This window comes from Macaca nemestrina, chromosome 18, assembly GCF_043159975.1.
Source record: "Macaca nemestrina isolate mMacNem1 chromosome 18, mMacNem.hap1, whole genome shotgun sequence".
Classification (NCBI taxonomy): Eukaryota; Metazoa; Chordata; class Mammalia; order Primates; family Cercopithecidae; genus Macaca; species Macaca nemestrina.
Genome location: NC_092142.1, coordinates 11,749,886 through 11,767,181, shown reverse-complemented (window position 1 = coordinate 11,767,181; position 17,296 = coordinate 11,749,886). Strand labels below are relative to the sequence as shown.

The following is a 17,296-nucleotide window of genomic DNA, read 5'->3' as shown; positions in this document are numbered from 1 at the left end:
CTCTCATCAAGTGTCCACTCTAGCGGGGGAGATTGACTCCCTGAAATCACACAAACGAAATATGCCAAATAGTAGTATCACATGGAGAAAACATAGTGAAGTGACTGAGAGTGACCAGGGAGCTTATTTAGATTAGGTGGCCAAGAAAGGCTTCACTGAAGAGATGACACATGAGCTAGCAGTGGATGATAAGCACCAGTCATTTGAAAATCTGGGGGAAGGCCAGGCACGGTGCCTCACACCTGTAATCCCATCACTTTGGGAGGCCGAGGCGGGTGGATGACCTGAGGTCAGGAATTCGAGACCAGCATGGCCAACATGGTGAAACCCCGTCTCTACTAAAAATACAAAATTAGCCAGGTATGGTGGCACATGCCTATAATCCCAGCTACTTTGGAGGCTGAGGCAGGAGAATTGCTTGAACCCAGGATGTGGAGGTTGCAGTGAGCCGAGATTGCACCATTGCACTCCGGGCTGGGCAACAGGAGTGAAACTCCATCTCTAAAAGAAGAAAAGAAAAAAAAAAAGAAATCTCTGAGGGACGGGCATTCGAGGCAGGTAAAGAGACTGTGGTATATATACACCATGGAATACTACACAGCCGTGAAAAAAGAATGAAATTCTGTACTTTGAAGCAGCAGGGATGCAATTATCCGAAGTGAACTAGCTCAGAAACAGAAAACCCAATATCCCATGTTCTCACTTATAAGTGGGAGCTAAACACTGAATACACATGGACATGAAGATGGAAACAATAAACACTAAGGCCTCCAAAAGGGAGGAGGGTAAGAGGGAGCCAAGGGCTGAAAAATTACCTGCTGGGTATGATGTTCAATATTTGGGTGACGGCTACGACGGGTACGCTAGAAGCCCAGTCTCCACCATTACACAATATACCTATGTAACAAACATGCACACTGATCTCCTGAATCTAAAACACATTTTTTAAAAAGAGTATTCCAGGCAGAGGAAACAAGACATGCAAAGGGCCTGGGGCAGGGATGGGTTTGCATGTTTTAGGAATGGCCAAGGAGCCACTGGGCTGGAGCTGGGTGGGTGGGGAATGGTAGGAGGTGGTCTGATCACACAGGGTATGTCAGGCCACAGGGAGGTGTTTGTAGTGCATTCTGTCTGCTACTAGAAGCCTTTGAGGCCATGATCCCTAAATGATGATTTCAGATCCCTGTGGCTGCTGTGTGGGGAGGGACCTACAGGTGGCAGAAGTGAGCAGTGAGGAAGCCCCATAATGGGCACCGCAATAATAATGTGTGGTCCAAGCTAGGGGCAGTAGTGATGGGTTTTGGAGACATTTAAGAGCAAACTTCCTACACCACCCCAGCAGTCCCCCTGCAGTACCCTCAAGTCACCCTCGGTGGCACACACCAACAGGGATGGCATTCGTCTCTGAGCCTTCGCACAGACTCTTCCATCTGCCTGGAATGCTCTTCCCTGCCTCCTCCCCAAGCTTGCTTCTCTGTGTTCCTTTTTGCTTTGAATGTCTCTTGTGACCATCCTTGTCAACTTGTCCCATCATTTCCTGTCCTGTGACTATCTCCCTGGGAGCCCCTTGAGGGCCGGGACCAGGTCTTGGCTAGCTTTGTACCCAGCACTCATCACTGGGTTGGGAACATAATACCTGCTCGCTACATGATAGAGAAACCCCAATACCAACTGCGTGCCTCCTACAAGCTCCTCTCCACTGTCTAGCCCTGGGCTGGGTGCGCCACTTGTATTATCTTGCAGAGGTTGACACTTTCTTGCCTCCATTTTCTGGGAAACTGAGGCTCAGAGAGGTTGGAAAACTTGCCCAGAGCCACACAGCTTGGTCATGGAGTTGAGAGGTGGCTGTTCTGTGCTGTCTCCTGTTGGCCATACCCGCCTCACCCACTCCCCTCCGTTATGTTATCTGCTCATCCTTAGGAAGCATTTGGGTTTTTGATCCCCTGGCATATGCAGGAAACTGTAAATGATCCACAAATACTCCCGTTTTCCTCGTCTGCAAGCTTCTCTCCTTTCCCATTCCAGGCAGAAGCGTAGGTCAGGTTCCCCCATGACGCCATCATTCTCTTCCAGCTCAGCACCCTTCCCGGGGAGCTGGTCCTGCAGACCACATACGAGCGAGCTCATGGGACCCGTGTCCTGCGCCAGGTGGTGCTGTGGGATGGCCAGGAGGTGGCCCTCGCCGGGAGCCTCTCTGGCCCTTTCCCCAAGCCCACCAGGAACCTCAGCATGCAGGGTGAGTGTGTGAGGGGCTGCAGGCAGTGGTGGCCCAGTCACTCAAGAAATCATTCATGGCCAGGCGTGGTGGCTCATGCCTGTAATCCTGGCACTTTGGGAGGCCGAGGTGGGTGGATCACTTGAGGTCAGGAGTTTGAGACCAGCCTGACCAACATGGTGAAACCCCGTCTTTACTAAAAATACAAAAATTAGCCGGGCATAGTGCCGGGCGCCTGTAATCCCCGCTACTTTGGAGGCTGAGGCAGGAGAATTGCTTGAACCCGGGAGGCAGAGGTTGCAGAGAGCCAAGACTGAGCCACTGCGCTCCAGCCTGGGCAACAGAGTGACACTCAGTGTCAAAAAAGCCACGAGTGAGCACCTGCATATCCCAGGTGTGATTCTAGGCACCAGGGGTCCATCAGGAAGCAAGATGGCCTAGGTGCCACCCCTCTGGGAGACAGGCATTGAGCAACAAGATGCACATAAGCAAAATAACATCAAACTGACCATTTCCACGAATGGAAAAGGCTGTGAGAGCAAGCAGGGTCTTTGTGGGGTGTGGGCCTCCTTTAGGTGGGGTGGTCTGGGAAGGCCTTTTGGAGGAGGTGACTTCTGAACTGAGGTCTGAAGGATGAGAAGGAGCTGACTGAGGGGCAGATCTGAGCAGAGGCACTTCAGGCAGAAGGTCCCACGTGGAAATGAGTTTTGCATGTGGAGCAGCAGCAGCGAGGCTAGCATAGCTGGAATGGGGAGAAAGGATGAGGTAAGGCAGGAGGGCTGGGGGGACCCAGGTTATGCAGGGTCTCAGCTCACAGAGAGGAGCTGGGGCTCATCCTGAGTGCATCCGGGCAGGGAGAAGGGGCCAGGGCATGGAAGGGGTGGCATCCCTGGGCAGTTCTGGTGCCAGGGGAGGTGAGTGCCAGGATATCGCCAATGACGGCAGCCATGAGTCCCAGGGTCCTCCAGAGACACCTGGAAGGGGCTGTAACTCATGGCCTGTGCAGCCACAAGACTCAGTTTCTGTGCGAGGAACCCCCGGAGCACAGATCAGAGTCCGACCCATGACCTGCCAGGTGTGGAGACAGAGTACAGACCTGAGCCTGGAGGCATGGCTTGCCAGGTGGCCTGATAGAATCCTCCCAGTGTCATGTTTGACACATGTGTGCCCTGGAAGGCAGAGAAAGTGAGCAGGTCCCCAACATGCCAAGGCAGAGTGCATGCATGTATGTGTGCTCATGTGTGTATATGTGCACGTGTACATGTGTGTGTGCATACATGCACGTGTGTGCATGCCTGTGTTTATTTGTGCCACCCTTGGTGAGCTACACAGCGTGCAGCCCCACACTGTGGTCACAGTGTTGCAGGTCGTGAGTCAGCAGGTGGCAGGAACAAAGGGTTCTAGCCCTGCATGTGGTCGGCTTCCCCAGAACCAATGACTGGGTGATGCCCTGAGAACCAGCCAGTACCAGTGTCTCTGGGCACGGCTCCTGCAGCCCATCTGAACAGGTGGGTGCCCTTTGTACAGAGCTTAGAGGTCACCAAAGTGCAAAGGGGCCTCGGGCAGCCTCCTGCTGTGGGGTCCAGGAAAGCAGGGCTGCGCAGGGGCCTCAGGAGATGGGCTCAAGTGATGCAGGAGGTCAGGGCAGCTTGACTCACCTGGGGGACAAAGGAAGAAAACCCAGGGTGTGGAGGCCGTCTGTTGCAAGGACTCAGCTATGGGGTGCCACCTGTCACACCCCAAGCTAGAAGGAGAGCACAGGACAGCAGATGGTGGCATGGGGGTGTGGGGCTTCTGAGGGGGGCAGGTCACCTGTGCATATGAGGCCCCTGGGAGGGATGCAGGCTGTTGGGGTTGCAGCTGGCCCCGTCAGCTCCTGATTCAGGATGGTAACAAAGTATTCTGAAACTCAGCGGCATAAAGCAAGCGTAGCTCCTTCCTCATGAGGTTGTGGGTCACCTGGGCAGCTTTTCTGGTCTTCCTCATGTTGAAGGTCAGCTGTAGGGTAAGCGGGCGACTCTGCTGGCCTTGGCTGGGCTCTCCTGCCTGCTTAGGGGCTTGCTGGCTGGCAGCTGCAGTAGGACATCCTGAGCTGAAACCAGGCTCTCCCCAACCGCAGGTGGCACCAGCCCACAGGCCAGCAGGGTTTGTTCTCCTGTGGCTGGATGGGTTCAAGGGAGGAAGTGGGCTGAGGCCTCTTAAGGCCTGGGCTTAGAACTGGTGCTTGGTCAACTTCACTGAATTCTGTTAGCACGTCACGAGGCCAACCCGGGTCCAAGGGCTGGGGAGACAGACGCCACCTCTTGGAGGAGTCTCAGAGTCTCATTGTAACAGGGCTCCCACAGGGACAGTGCGGGGTGTCGAGTGGTAATGCTGACAAAATGAGCGTGTAGCTTCTGAGTTTTGTGAAAATTATCAGGGTGTGTGGCCCCCAAGTGGCTATTTGCATGAGCTGGCATTGGCATCAGCTGAGTCCCCTGCACCCCCTTGGGCCTGGAGCTGCTGACCTCAGCTTACATGCCCTACCCTTTGTGTGTGTCCTCACCCACCCAGTGGAGCTCACTCACGCGCTGCCCCTCCCCCTGCCACGACACTGCAGCCTCCGCCTGTCCTCAGAGCATTCAGGAGGCAGCCACCGGGATGGCCTGGTTGTCGGCTGGGATGGCAGGGACCAGGTAGGTGTCAGGGCCGGAAGGTGACCCTGGGGCAGAGCTGAACTCCACCCTGAAGGCTGAGCGGGGTCCTGGGGGCCCTCCTCTGCCCGAGGAGCCTTATTTGGGGCCAATGAGGCTGCACCACATCCCAAAGGGACTGTGGGAAAGGCACTGGGAGGGCAGCAGGAGACCTGGGTCCCCACAACACCTTGACAGCCACGGCAATGACAGTGGCTAACAGGCCCCGAATGCTTCTCCTGTGATAGGTTCTGTGTGTGAACCCACACATCAGCCTCCCATCTGCTCAGTGCTATTAATAGCCCCGTGTTCAGATGACGAAACTGAAGGACTTAGAGGTGCAGCGACCTGCCCACGGTCACAGAGCCAGGGAAAGACACTGGAGGAGGAGCGTGACCTCCAGTCCCATCTCTGTCCTGTGTTTGCTCCATCCGCTCCTCTCCAAGCCTCGATTTCCTCCTCTGTGAAATGGGCTGAGCTCTCCAAGGGCCTTGCACAGGGATGCTTTGTAATCAAAGCCACCTGCCCTTGCAGCCTTGACCTTTATGGAGAAGGTGTTCTGTGCGGGTGGGAAAGAGGTGCGGCCTGTCTGGGCAAGGCCACTGGCTGAGTCTGTCTCCCTCCCTAGGTGCTGGTCTCCTCCTCCCTGTGGCTGGGGAAGAGTGAGCTGGCCGCCCGCCTGGCCCTGGCTCACCCATTCAACCTCTCTTGGCAGCAAGCCGAGGCCAGTGGCCTTGCTGAGAGCAGGGGTGGCAGGCAGAGCTGGCAGGTGAGTGAGGATGTCCCAGGCGCCCTTGGCCAGGGCTGGAGGTAGGAGCCACGTGGCTGAGCCTGTGGGGCTGGGCACCTCGGGTAGGAGGATAGTGTGTTCATCAGTGACAAGGACTTCTCCAGAATCACAGCTTCCTGAAGGCTGGGGATCTCTGGGATCATTCAATCGTTCCTTTATCAATACCTCATTAAGCACCTACTGTATACCAGGCAGTGTTTGAGGACAGCTCACATTTTAATGTGGGAAACACGTACAGGCATCTCAGATTCATCATTTATAGTTGCTTGTTTAGGGGTAGCTTTGGAGACCGCGTGAGGCAGCTGGGCTCCCCGTCTGGCTGGGTGGCCTCGGGTGTCTCCCGTCGCCTCTCTGAGACTCAGGTTTTTCCATCTGTGAAAGGGAGGACAATAGGCCAGCTGCGTGCAGGCAAAAGATGCTCTCCAGAATTCAAGCCAAGGAATGAATTTAAAAATCAGAAGGTGTGATAAGCACCATAAAGTAGTAAAGAGGAGCCCGGCACGGTGGCTCACACCTGTAATCCCCGCACTGTGGGAGGCTGAGGTGGGCGGATCACTTGAGACCAGGAATTCGAGACCAGCCTGGCCAACATGGTGAAATCCTGTCTCTACTAAAAATACAAAAATTAGCTGGGTGTGGTGGTGTGTGCCTGCAATCCCAGCTACTTCGGAGGCTGAGACGGGAGAATCACTTGAGCCCCGGAGGTAGAGGTTGCAGGGAGCCAAGATCATGCCACTGCACTCCAGCCTGGGTGACAGAGTGAGACTCGGTCTCAGAAAAAAAAAAAAAAAAAAAAAGATGTGAGATTGAGAGTGACTGGGCAGGTGGGTGGGGGAGCTACTGTAGGTGGGTGGTCAGTGGGGGCCTCACTGGGGAGGTGGCTCCGGGATGGAAAGGAGCTGGGCTTGAGAGAAGCTGGAGCAGCAGCACTGCAGGTGGCAGGAAAAGGCCATGCAAAGGCCCTGTGGTGGGAACGAGCCGGGTGCTTCAGGGAGGACCGGAAGGGGAATAAGATGGGAGCAGAGTGACTGGGGGGATGGGTGACAGGGAGATGAGGTCAGGTGGGCAGAGACAGATCACGCTGGCCCTGGAGGTCCCATTGAGGAGAGTGATTGCTTTCTATCTCTGGAAATGCTGAGTCTGGATGTTGAGGATGAGACGTTTTTTTCACCCAAATGCTTTCAATCTCCAGCCTGGGAATGGTTCTGGACTCTTCCAGAGATGGGGGCCGGGCAGTCTCTCCACCCTCCGTCCTAGTTCCTCTAGGGATATCTGGGGGAGGGGCACCAGCTTCTCCATCCTCCCTAGCCTCTCATTTCCCAACAGAGATGGGGTGTGGGGGTGGCGTTAGTCTCTCCTCTCCCCCACGTGTCCCCCTTTCCCTACCACTGCTCTCCCATCCCAACGCAGGTGCAGCTCACCTGGAACAGAGGACAGCCTGCGACCCTGCAGCTCACCTGGGCTGACGGGTCCTCAGCATACAGCACGGCCTGGGACGGCTGCCTGGCCGCCTCCCCGGGGCAGGTATGCGGGGCCTGACCGCTGCACCGAGTGTGGGGCTCCCCCTCGCTCCAGGCTTCTCGGCTGGCCCCCCAGGTCATGTACCCTCTTCTGTTCCCTATCAGCTCCAGGAAGCTTGGGGCCTGGACACCCTCCAGGCCTGCGGGGCCTTAATGCAGACCCCAGCTGTGTTCATTGAACAGCTCGACCTGTCCTGGGGCCAACACCGCATGCGGCAGAACTTGACATACGAGGTGAGGTCTGGGCAGCAGCGTCCATCCAGGCAGGGAACCCCAGGTAGCTCCACCTGCAGCAGGAGTGTCCAGCTCTGGGACCACGTGGTCCTGGGTTCCAGTGCTTGCAGGATCCTGGGCAACTCACTTCTCTGCTGTGAGCCTTAGTTTTTTCATCTGTGAAATGGTTCCCTTCCTAACTGGGATGTGGTGAGGGCTCTGGAAACCCTGGAAGAAAAGCAAGGGGCCCAGCACGAGATGCAGGGAAGAGATAGTAAAGGAGACGGGATGCTAATGGGTTTCTCAGGACAGGGCGGAGGGACATCAGGAGCTCAGGTTCCCCAAGGCATCAGGTCTGGTCTCCTCCAGCATCACTACCTGACGGGGCGCCTCATGGGGCCGAGCACTGTTCTGCAGAGCCTGGGGCAGGAACCAGGCCATGGAGAAATGGGGAGAGCTGGCCCTGGCAGCCCCCTTCCTCCTCTGGGCCTCCCATCTGGGTTCCTGGGGCTCTTAGGCATGGCCCCCTAAGTGCTCACAGCAGAAATCCTGCCACAGGCAGGGCGTGGTGAATCACACCTGTAATCCCAGCACTCTGGGAGGCTGAGGTGGGGGGATCACCTGAAGTCAGGAGTTTGAGACCAGCCTGGCCAACATGGCAAAACCCCATCTCTACTAAAAAATTAAAAAATTAGCCAGGTACAGTGGCATGCACCTGTAATCCTAGCTATTTGGGTGGCTGAGGTGGGAGAATCACTTGAACCTGGGAGGTAGAGGTTGCAGTGAGCCGAGATGGCGCCACTGCACTCCAGCCTGGGCAGCAGAGCGAAACTCTGTTTAAAAAAAAAAAAAAGAAAAAATCCCGTCCCAGAGTGTAAGGGGGTGCTGTGGCTGATGAGGGCTCTAATGGTGGATTCCTGGCACATGCTCTTAGGTGAGGGTCTCCACCTGCAGCTGGCCATGGGCATTCTCTTAGGTCATGAGCCCCTGACCTATGGGCCCTGTCATTTCAGAGGCATCGGCCATCTCAGCCAGGCAGGATCATCGCGGAGGCCATCCTGGAGCACGGCCTCGGGGCCTCTTGTAGCCGGCAGAGCTTCCGGGGAGAAGTACAGACTGACTATGCACGCTGGCTGCGGCACTCCCTCCAGCTGGGGCTCTGTGACCTGCCCAGGGTAAGTCTGCCCTGCAGAAAGGGACAGCTGGAGGACCAGGGACCCGTGGTGAGGGGGCAGCAGGGAGGGTGGTGCCCACAGAATGCAGGGGTATGAGTGAGGCAGCCAGACGCCAGCATGGTGGCTCTGCCATTTGCCGGCTGGGTGACTGGGCAGGGCGCATCTCCTCTCTGAGCCTCCGGTGTTTCATCTGAGGAATGGAAGGAGCAGCAGGGTCCAGGATGTAGAGTGATGGTGAGAGTTAAGAGAGACGTGATGCAGGAATGCTCAACCTTGGTGCCGGGCACATAAGTTAGAGCTGCTGTAGTCATGATTGCCCCAGAGGAGGTTGTTGGGACCCCTTCTCCTCAACCCCTTGCCCCTCCTGGGGTTGATTAGTTCTTCCATCCACCAACCATCCATCCATTCCTTCACACATCCTTCCATCCTCTTTCCTATCTTCCATCCATCCCCCTATGTCTGCCCTCCCATGTACCCTCTCTCTCCATCAATTCATCCTCCCACCCTCCCTCCCTCGCATCCATTCATCTGCCTGTCCATCTGTCCGTCCATCCATTCATCCCTCCATCCCAAGGACCCATACTCTTCTGTAAAGAGACAGATAGTAAATATTTTAGCCTTTATGAACGATCCAGTCTGTGTTGCAACTACCAACTCTACCACTGTCCTGTGAAAGCAGCTATAGATGATATGTAAATGAATCTATATGGCTATATCCCAGTAAAAGTATTTACAGTCTGGGCACAATGGCTCATGCCTGTAATTCCACCACTTTGGGAGGCTGAGGCGGGTGGATCATGAGGTCAGGAAATGGAGACCATCCTGGCTAACACGGTGAAACCCCATGTCCACTAAAAATAGAAAAAATGAGCCAGGTGTGGTGGCACATGCCTGTAGTCCCAGCTACTCAGGAGGCTGAGGCAGGAGGATCGCTTGAACTTGGGAAGCGGAGGTTGCAGTGAGCTGAGATTGCGCCATTGTACTCCAGCCTGGCGACACAGCACAACTCTGTCTCAAAGTATTTACAAGAGTGAGCAGTGAGCCAGATTCAGCCCCAAACCGTAGTTTCCCACCCCTTATCTTTTCCTCTGTTCATTCAGAAAACATGTGTGTGTTTCACCTATGCCAGGCTGTGCTCTGGGTGCAGGGACTGGATAGTGAAGGAGACAGGCCAGGTGCCGGCCTCCTGGGTGGCACGTTCCAGTGGGGCCAGAAAGATACAACAAACTAGAGATGCATGGTCTATGGTCAGGGTGTGGTAAATGCTGTGCAGGAACGAAGTGGGGAGGGGGGCAGGGTGTTGCAAAAGGGGCCTCACTGGTGAGTGTGGGCCCTGCAGAGGGAAGGGGCCTGAGGCAGGACTCTGCCTTGAGGAACATGGGGAAGCCCTTACAGAGGGAGCAAGGGATGCGAGGTTGGGACAGTAAAGCAGGCCACAGGCCATGCCAGAGCCCGGCCTCTGTTCTCAGTGCAGGGGACAACGTCTGATTTGCGTTTCTTAGAGGTCAGCTGTGAGCTGGGGCAGGTGTGGAGGCTGGGAGGTGGCAGCTGCTGCTGCATTCCTGGTGCAGGGGATGGGGGAGAGGAAGCTGCTGCCCCTGTGCCTGCCTGACACCTAGACTCTCTCGTCCCAGGCTCTCTTGGTCGCCGGGGAGCATGTCCTGGGCCAGGGTGGACTCCTGCTGCGTTCCCGCTGCCACCTGGGCCTCGCACCAGACCCAGACCATGGCCTGCACCTCAGCCTGACCCTCCAAAACCACAGCAGGCCTCATTCAACTGACTTCTCCGGGGCGCTGGAGGTCGGTGGCCAGGACAGGGCTGACAGTCCCTGGGGAAGATGCCCCGGCTTCTCTCCCGTTCCTTCCTGGCCAGGAGGCCCCCAACTGCCTGGGTGGCCCCGCCATCTAGTGGCAATCTGAGGAACCGCAGACCAGCATTCTGGGTGGGGCCAGAGCTTCACTCTGGGTAGGGGGAACACCTGCTGAATCCCAGGCCTGGCCCTGGCACCGAGACAAAGCAGCTTCTCCACAGTCGTGACACCCGGCCCTTCCTATAACAAAGAGGCAGAGGCTGGGCTGCCCAAGTTTGAATCCTAGCCTAGCTGCCTCCTGGTACCTGAGTTTCCTCCCCCTGTAAAATGGGTATAATAATTGCACTGGCCCTATCTCCCATGGGGTTAATATTGCAAGGATTAAATATATCCATAGGCATAGATCGCTTACAGCAGTGCCCGAGGGAAAACAGCCACAACGTAAGTATTTACTATTAGCCATTATTGGCACCATCTTCTCCCCTGCCTGCCTCCCAGTAGCTTTGGGAAGTAGGAAGGGGCAGAGTTGGTCTCCAGTGCCTACTCTACCCCAACCTGGCCAGGTGATCGTGATCCCAGGAAGGAACCTCTCTGAGCATCTGTTTCCTCGTCTGTAGGAGGGTGAAATCAGATATTTCACAGGGTGGGTTTTAGGAGTCTGGATACCAGTTCCTGCCGCCTGCATAGCCAAGGCACATGACATTGCAGGTGCCCTGTCAGCATTTCCATCCACCCAGTCTCCCTGGCTGGGTGAACTTTACCTCGTGACTTGACTTTGCTGAGCCTCAGTCTTCCCCTCTGTCAAATGGGAACAAACACCATTTCCCCTGCAGAATCGTTAAGAGGAAAACAGACATTTGTACAACATCTGCACATAGCAGGTGCTTGTGAGACGGGAGTTCCCTCCTTTCCCGGCATCTGAGCTGGATGAGGATGGCATTTCTGGGTTGAGAGTTCAGCAGCCATGGCCATTTCAAAGTAGCTTCTCCTTCCAAGGTTCTTGTTCTTCGGGACTGACTGTCACTTCCCCATTTCCAGCCAGGCCCCTGGCTGATCCCGTCTCTGTAAGCCGCGTGCCCAATGGAACTGGAGCCCTGGGAGTGAACCCATGGCAGACACTCAGCAAGTGGCCGGTCCTCTTGCTTCCCTGTGCCCGATTGATTTGGGACCGCTGATCTGGCCCCTTCTCACTTGCTCCATTCTGGGGTCTGTGGGGTGGTCAAAAGGCTTTCCCAGCCTTGTTTGTTCCTCACCCCAACTCGGCGGCCCTGGGACAGATGAGGGACGGATTCAGGGAGGTCAGGCACTTGCCAAGGCTGCACGGAGGCAGGCGTGGAACTTGCTCTTGAGTGACAGCCAGCGGGGCTGAGCTCAGATGCTGGGAGCCGTCCGGGGCCGACTCCATGTGGTCTGCAGACTCTGCCCTGCTCTAGCCTGCCTGGCAGGATCACATGGGTGCTCGGTTACATTCCACAGGAGTCCTGGGTTGTAGCCCTATTACCAACCTGGATCTCCTCAGAGATTGACTTGCTTCTGCATGTTTAGTAAGCACCCTGCATTCGATTCCTAGGGCTACTGTATTAATTGGCCACCAACTGGAAGGCTTAATGCAGCAGACAGTATGGTGTCACAGTTCTAGAGGCCAGAAGTCCAAAAGCAAGTTGTCAGCAGGGCCACACTGCCTCTCAAAGCCCTAGGGAAGATCCTTCCATAGCACCTCTAGCTTCTGGTGTCACCCATGGCTGCGGTGGCATCACACCAGTCTCTGCCTCTGTCCCACATGGTGGCCTTCTGCCTTCTGGGTGGCATCTTCACATGGTCTTCTCACAGGGACAGCATTCACTGGGTGTGTGGCCTACCTTCATCCACTATGGCCTCAACTTGATTACTTTTGCAAAAACCTATTTCCAAATAGCATCACGTTCACGGGTATAGAGGGTTAGGACTTCAACATATCTGAGGAAGAAAATTCAACCCATGACAGACACATGTGCACACACACGCTCTAAGTCTTGCTAAGTTTTGTGAACCATTGTTCTGTATCATTTTACAGGTCTTGGAGCTGAGGCCTAGGGAGGGTGACACCCTTACTGAAGGGTGCACAGCTTGTTAGCTGCAGTGTCTGGACTAGAATACAGGGTAGCTGAGGCTCCCTCCCCTGCAGGGCCTCCTCCAGGCTTGTGTTCTCTTGGGGCCTCTGAGCCTCTCTCCCACCCCATTCTAGACTCACCTGTCCTGGTCCCTGCCATGCCCCCAAGGTTGGGCGCCTGCAGGGATTTAGGTAAACTGCCCAGTGCCTGGGGTGTTATGCCAGGTGTACCCACGTCTCCTTGAACTTGCTTAGACCTTTGCAGTGGTTCCCATGCAAACTCGGAAAGCCTGGGCTGTAGCAGAAACACCAGGGCACTGGGAATGTTAGAAATGCCAGGGCCCAGGGCCCCCCAAAACCAATTAAATCAGAGTGTCTGGGCAGGGTCTGGGCAGCAGCCATCTCTCAGCCACCCTGTGGGTGGCTGCTGCTGGGTTGGTGGGCTCCTAGATGGGTATTTTAAAAATGATTTGTTATGAGACTGGCCGAGTTTTATATTTTTGGTAGAGGCAGGGTTTTTGCCTTGTGGCCCAGGCTGGTCTGAAACGCCTGGGCTCAAGCGATCCACCAACTTTGGCCTCCTAAACTGCTGGGATTACAGGAGTGAGCCCTTGCGCCCGGCCCTGAGTATACTCATAAGTGCTTTCTGTAATGGGGCACTGGGAGCCTTAGGTAGGGATATGGCTTAGGGAACCTGGTACCCTGGAGATCCAGCATGGGTATTGTGCCTTCCCTCAGTTCCCTACAGGTCCAACCACAGCTTCCCTAGCCAGCCCGTTCCTGAGCTTGGAGTGGGCAGGGGAGAGACCAGGGACAGGGCCTGGGTCAGACTGCACTCAGCCCTCTGCTGTACCCCTCCCAGCTTCGTGGCTCCAAGGCTCAGCGGGTTGGCCTACTGGGCCGTGTCTCCACCTCGGCTTCTCAAAGCCTGGTCCGACTGGAGGGAAATGTGGACAACAGAGAGGAGAAAGTGAGATTGTCTGTGTTCCGGGCCCCAACCTGTCTCCAGGCCTCTGTGGCGCATGAGGAGGGTGAGTGGTGGCTGGGTCCCAGCTCAGCTAGCTGGGCTACAGCCCCTGTTGGCTCAAGAAAGGACAGGGGTCTGGGCATTAAGATCTCAGAAGTCAGGACTGGGTGCGGGGCTCATACCTGTAATCCTAGGACTTTGGGAGGCCGAGATGAGAGAATTGCTTGAGCTCAGGAATTCAGGACCAGCCTGGGCAACACAGTGAGACCCTGTCTCTATTTAAAAAAAAGGGGGGGGGTCGGCCGGGCGCGGTGGCTCACGCCTGTAATCCCAGCACTTTAGGAGGCCAAGGCAGGAGGATCACGAGGTCAGGAGATCAAGACCATCCTGGCTAACACGGTGAAACCCTGTCTCTACTAAAAACACAAAAAACTAGCCGGGCGTGGTGGTGGCGCCTGTAGTCCCAGCTACTTGGGAGGCTGAGGCAGGAGAATGGCGTGAAACCAGGAGGCAGAGCTTGCAATGAGCCAAGATTGAGAGCCTGGCACTGCACTCCAGCCTGGGCGACAGAGCAAACAAAAACAAAAACCTGGTGGGGTGGGGTGGGGGTGATGGGTTCCTATCCCAGCTGCTGGGAGTGAGCTGGGATCCTGTCACTGTACTCCTGCCTTGGTGTCTCAAAAAAAACTCAGGAAACCCAATTAAGACTTCATGGCATCCCTGACTGCCATGTCGGGGAAGGAGACAGAAGAGGGGGCTTCAGGTCGCTCAGGAAGTTGATTTAGTTGGTGCAGCTCAAGGTTCTCAAATCCCAGGGCCTTGAGGCTTGGCCTGGGGCAGTAGGGAGCTACGGAAAGCGGTGGAGGAGGAGTAGGCCACGAGAGACATGGTGGGGGCACCAGCAGGTCCCTTTCTGGCTCCAGGGGGCAGAGAGGAGAGTGTGGTGCTGCGGGCATGTGCCCGTGGGCGGACAGCTGAGGCGGAGGTCCTGTTCCGGGATGGCAGGCAGCCCTTCCAGCCGCTGGGACGCCTGACCCTGCAGGCTGCCAACCAGAGCCTCCTGCTGGCTGCGCATGGCTGTCAGGGTGCCCTGCTGGGCCATGTGGAGGTAAGAAGGTCTGGGCTGGGACACAGGGAAGGGGTTACCATTCTCTCCCTGGGTAGAGGCCCCTGTGCCAGGAGCCCTGAGCCCTTGGGGTCCAGCAGTGCCCAGAAACCAGGGCAGACGACCCTATGGTGAGGCCCACACCTGCCGCTGGCACCAAGAACCTTGTGTCTACTTCATTCCTACAAGGCCCCAGCCTCTTCCTCTGTCCTCACAGTCCAGGATCGCAGCAGTTGGCTCCCAGGTGCAAGCCCAACTGGAAGAGAAGATTCAAGGCTTGGGTGCCTCTGTGAGAAGGTTCCAGCAATTGGTGGGTAGCACAGGAGGGGAGGGTGGGGGCCCAGGGTGGAGAGCTCCCCCTCTGGCCTGGCTTGTAGCACCCACTCACCAGGCGGGAGGGTCTGGGGTTCTCTCTGCCCTGGACCTCACCCTGATTCTGCCTCGGTTTCCCTGCCCAGGTGCAGCCGGCAGGCACCCTGGATGGCGTGGCAGGCCTCCTTCTGCAGCTGTCCCAGGCGGGGCGGGAGGCTGTGCAGGCCAGTGGTTGGGCGGTAGACACTTTGTGGGCCCGGAGCCAGGCACTGACCCAGCACCTGCCTCTTTACCTGGAGTGGCTGCAGGTGGGGCTGGAGCAGCTGCGGGATGAGCTGGAATGTGAGTGCGGGAGGGGAGGGCTCAACCCCGTGTGGAAATTAATGCCCCGCCCAGGGCCCCAAGCGCTCACATTGGCCTGCGCCACTGCTTCAGTCAGAAAGGTGGCCTCGCTTCCCGTGGGCCTGCAGCCCAGCTGTGTTTAGCCCCCTGCCTTATTTCTTACAGCTCTACAGCCTTCGTTTTTTCTTGGTCTGCTGTGTCATTCTTATAGGGTCTCCAAACTCATATCCCTTACGCCTGCTGTCTAGGTTTTTCAGTCTACCGCCTGCTTTGAGTATACGGCCTTGTTTCTGTGAAGCTCACTGCCACAGCATCTTTCTGGTTCCACGATGAGCTCAGTGTGGCCATGTGGCTGTTAAAGACTCACACCTGCTGCTCCAAGTGGCCTCCTGGCAGGACTGGGAACCTCTGGCTTTTCCGCCATCCAGGCTAATGCCCAGCACAGCAGAGCCCCCAAGGCCCTGCCCAGTGCCAGGGTGGACATCCCTCTGACTGGCTGTTGAATGTTACCTCCCCATCCTCCCTGCTGTCCCAGAGTGTTCCTGTGGCCGCCCCCAGGGCAGTGAATTGGGGGGAGTGCCCCAGGACTCCTCACAGTGCTATTCATGGCTGTGTTTTATTATAGTGAGGGGATGCAGGAGGGTCAACACAGGGACGGGGGCTGGGGCGGAGTCTAGGGAGAACCAGGGCCAGTGCCCAGTGTCCTCTCCCAGTCCTGCACCTTCACACAGGATGCATGTAGCTGTCCCAGCTATCACCAGAGCAGCTCCTGGGAGACTCAGCACCCAGGGTTTTTACTGGGGGTGGCCACACTGGCAGGTGCTACTTGGCACGGACCAAATTGGCAGACTCCTAGGAGGCAAGCAGGGTCCAGCATAAACCACGTTGTACAAACAGTTCAGATGCAGGCAGCCTCCTATCAACTATAGGATTGGTGGGAACCCTCCCCCAATCCAAGTTCCTAGACAACCTTATCAGCAGGCCTTGCAGAGAAGGCTCAGGCCTGCCGTGAGAACTCTCCTGCAATCTCCAGTGCCCACTGCTCTATTCCTGTTCCCCCGGCTCCCCCTAACTTCATCCCAGGAACAGGCCCTATCCCCTCGAGGCCTGCGCTGTCTGGTTCTCTGACCTGCCCTGAGGCCTCACGGTGGGTGGTGGCTGCCTCTTGCAGGGCCCCTGGCCACACTGAAGGACGCCTACCTGGAGGTGACACTGCAGCCCCTGGAGGAGGTGTGGCGGGAGCGGGCAGAAGAGGCCATGCGGTGGCTGCAGGCCTGGGTGCCCGGGATGCCAGGCAATGGGGGTCCAAGGCCCATCAGGGTGGCCCTGGGGGCAGTGACAGGAACCCTGGAGCTGGTGAGTGGGAGCAAGGATGGGGCACGCTGGCAGGTGAGGACGCCTGAGCCAGCTCTCACTGTCCCCTCCCTCTCCAGGCCGCCCACCAGATGCTGTCCTGGGCTGAGGCCACGTTCTCACGAGCACTGAAGAGGCTCTGCAAACCCCTACTGGACCTGTACAGCTTCTCGGCCAGGTAACTTGGGCTTTGAGAGTGGCGTATGCTGCGCCCCTGCCATATACCAGGTGTAGTGCTGAATGCTTTGACACTCTCCACTCACGGATTCCTGTGACCGCCCTGCCCAGAGGCTTCTTCCGTCCTCCTCTTACAGATGAGGAAGCTCGGCTTTCTTCCTCACTCCATAGATAGCTTGTGAGCACCGGCCCAGGGCAGGCAGGATTTTAGGAGCTACAGAGAGCACAATGGCTGAGGCCAACCCTGCCTTCAGGAAACTCACTTTTACCCAGACACGAAGCACAAGGAAGCACCAGGCCTTGCACAGTTCCCTGCAGAGGGCCTGAGAGTCGCATCTTAAGCAGGCCATTTGGGTCTATCACATTTCCTTGCTTTTTGTTTTGTAAATTCTTTTTTTTTTGAGATGGAGTTTTGCTCTTGTTGTCCAGGCTGGGGTACAGTGGCACAATCTTGGCTCACTGCAACCTCTGCTTCCTGAGTTCAAGTCATTCTCCTGCCTCAGCCTCCCTAGTAGCAGGCACTGGGACTACAGGTGCACGTGCCATCACACCCAGC

General features: G+C 56.5%; 1 protein-coding gene and 1 non-coding gene across 4 annotated transcripts in view; one reads left to right on the top strand and one right to left on the bottom strand.

The window, feature by feature from the left end:
- LOC105467761 (uncharacterized) overlaps positions 1 to 17,296 on the top strand; it is a 153,755-nt gene that overhangs the window by 118,900 nt on the left and 17,559 nt on the right. Inside the window, exons 48-60 of the mRNA XM_071084126.1 lie at positions 2,074 to 2,236; positions 4,769 to 4,890; positions 5,516 to 5,656; positions 7,088 to 7,201; positions 7,303 to 7,431; positions 8,424 to 8,585; positions 10,220 to 10,384; positions 13,347 to 13,515; positions 14,375 to 14,559; positions 14,774 to 14,866; positions 15,015 to 15,210; positions 16,382 to 16,566; positions 16,644 to 16,741. Coding sequence (XP_070940227.1) covers positions 2,074 to 2,236; positions 4,769 to 4,890; positions 5,516 to 5,656; positions 7,088 to 7,201; positions 7,303 to 7,431; positions 8,424 to 8,585; positions 10,220 to 10,384; positions 13,347 to 13,515; positions 14,375 to 14,559; positions 14,774 to 14,866; positions 15,015 to 15,210; positions 16,382 to 16,566; positions 16,644 to 16,741 — 1,922 coding nt within the window. The remainder of the gene's footprint in view (positions 1 to 2,073; positions 2,237 to 4,768; positions 4,891 to 5,515; positions 5,657 to 7,087; positions 7,202 to 7,302; positions 7,432 to 8,423; positions 8,586 to 10,219; positions 10,385 to 13,346; positions 13,516 to 14,374; positions 14,560 to 14,773; positions 14,867 to 15,014; positions 15,211 to 16,381; positions 16,567 to 16,643; positions 16,742 to 17,296) is intronic.
- LOC105467764 (uncharacterized) overlaps positions 5,892 to 17,296 on the bottom strand; it is a 142,700-nt gene continuing 131,295 nt past the window's right edge. For all 3 annotated transcript variants that reach the window (XR_011616309.1, XR_011616310.1, XR_011616311.1), the window contains one exon: positions 5,892 to 6,049. This is a non-coding gene — a transcript (uncharacterized protein). The remainder of the gene's footprint in view (positions 6,050 to 17,296) is intronic.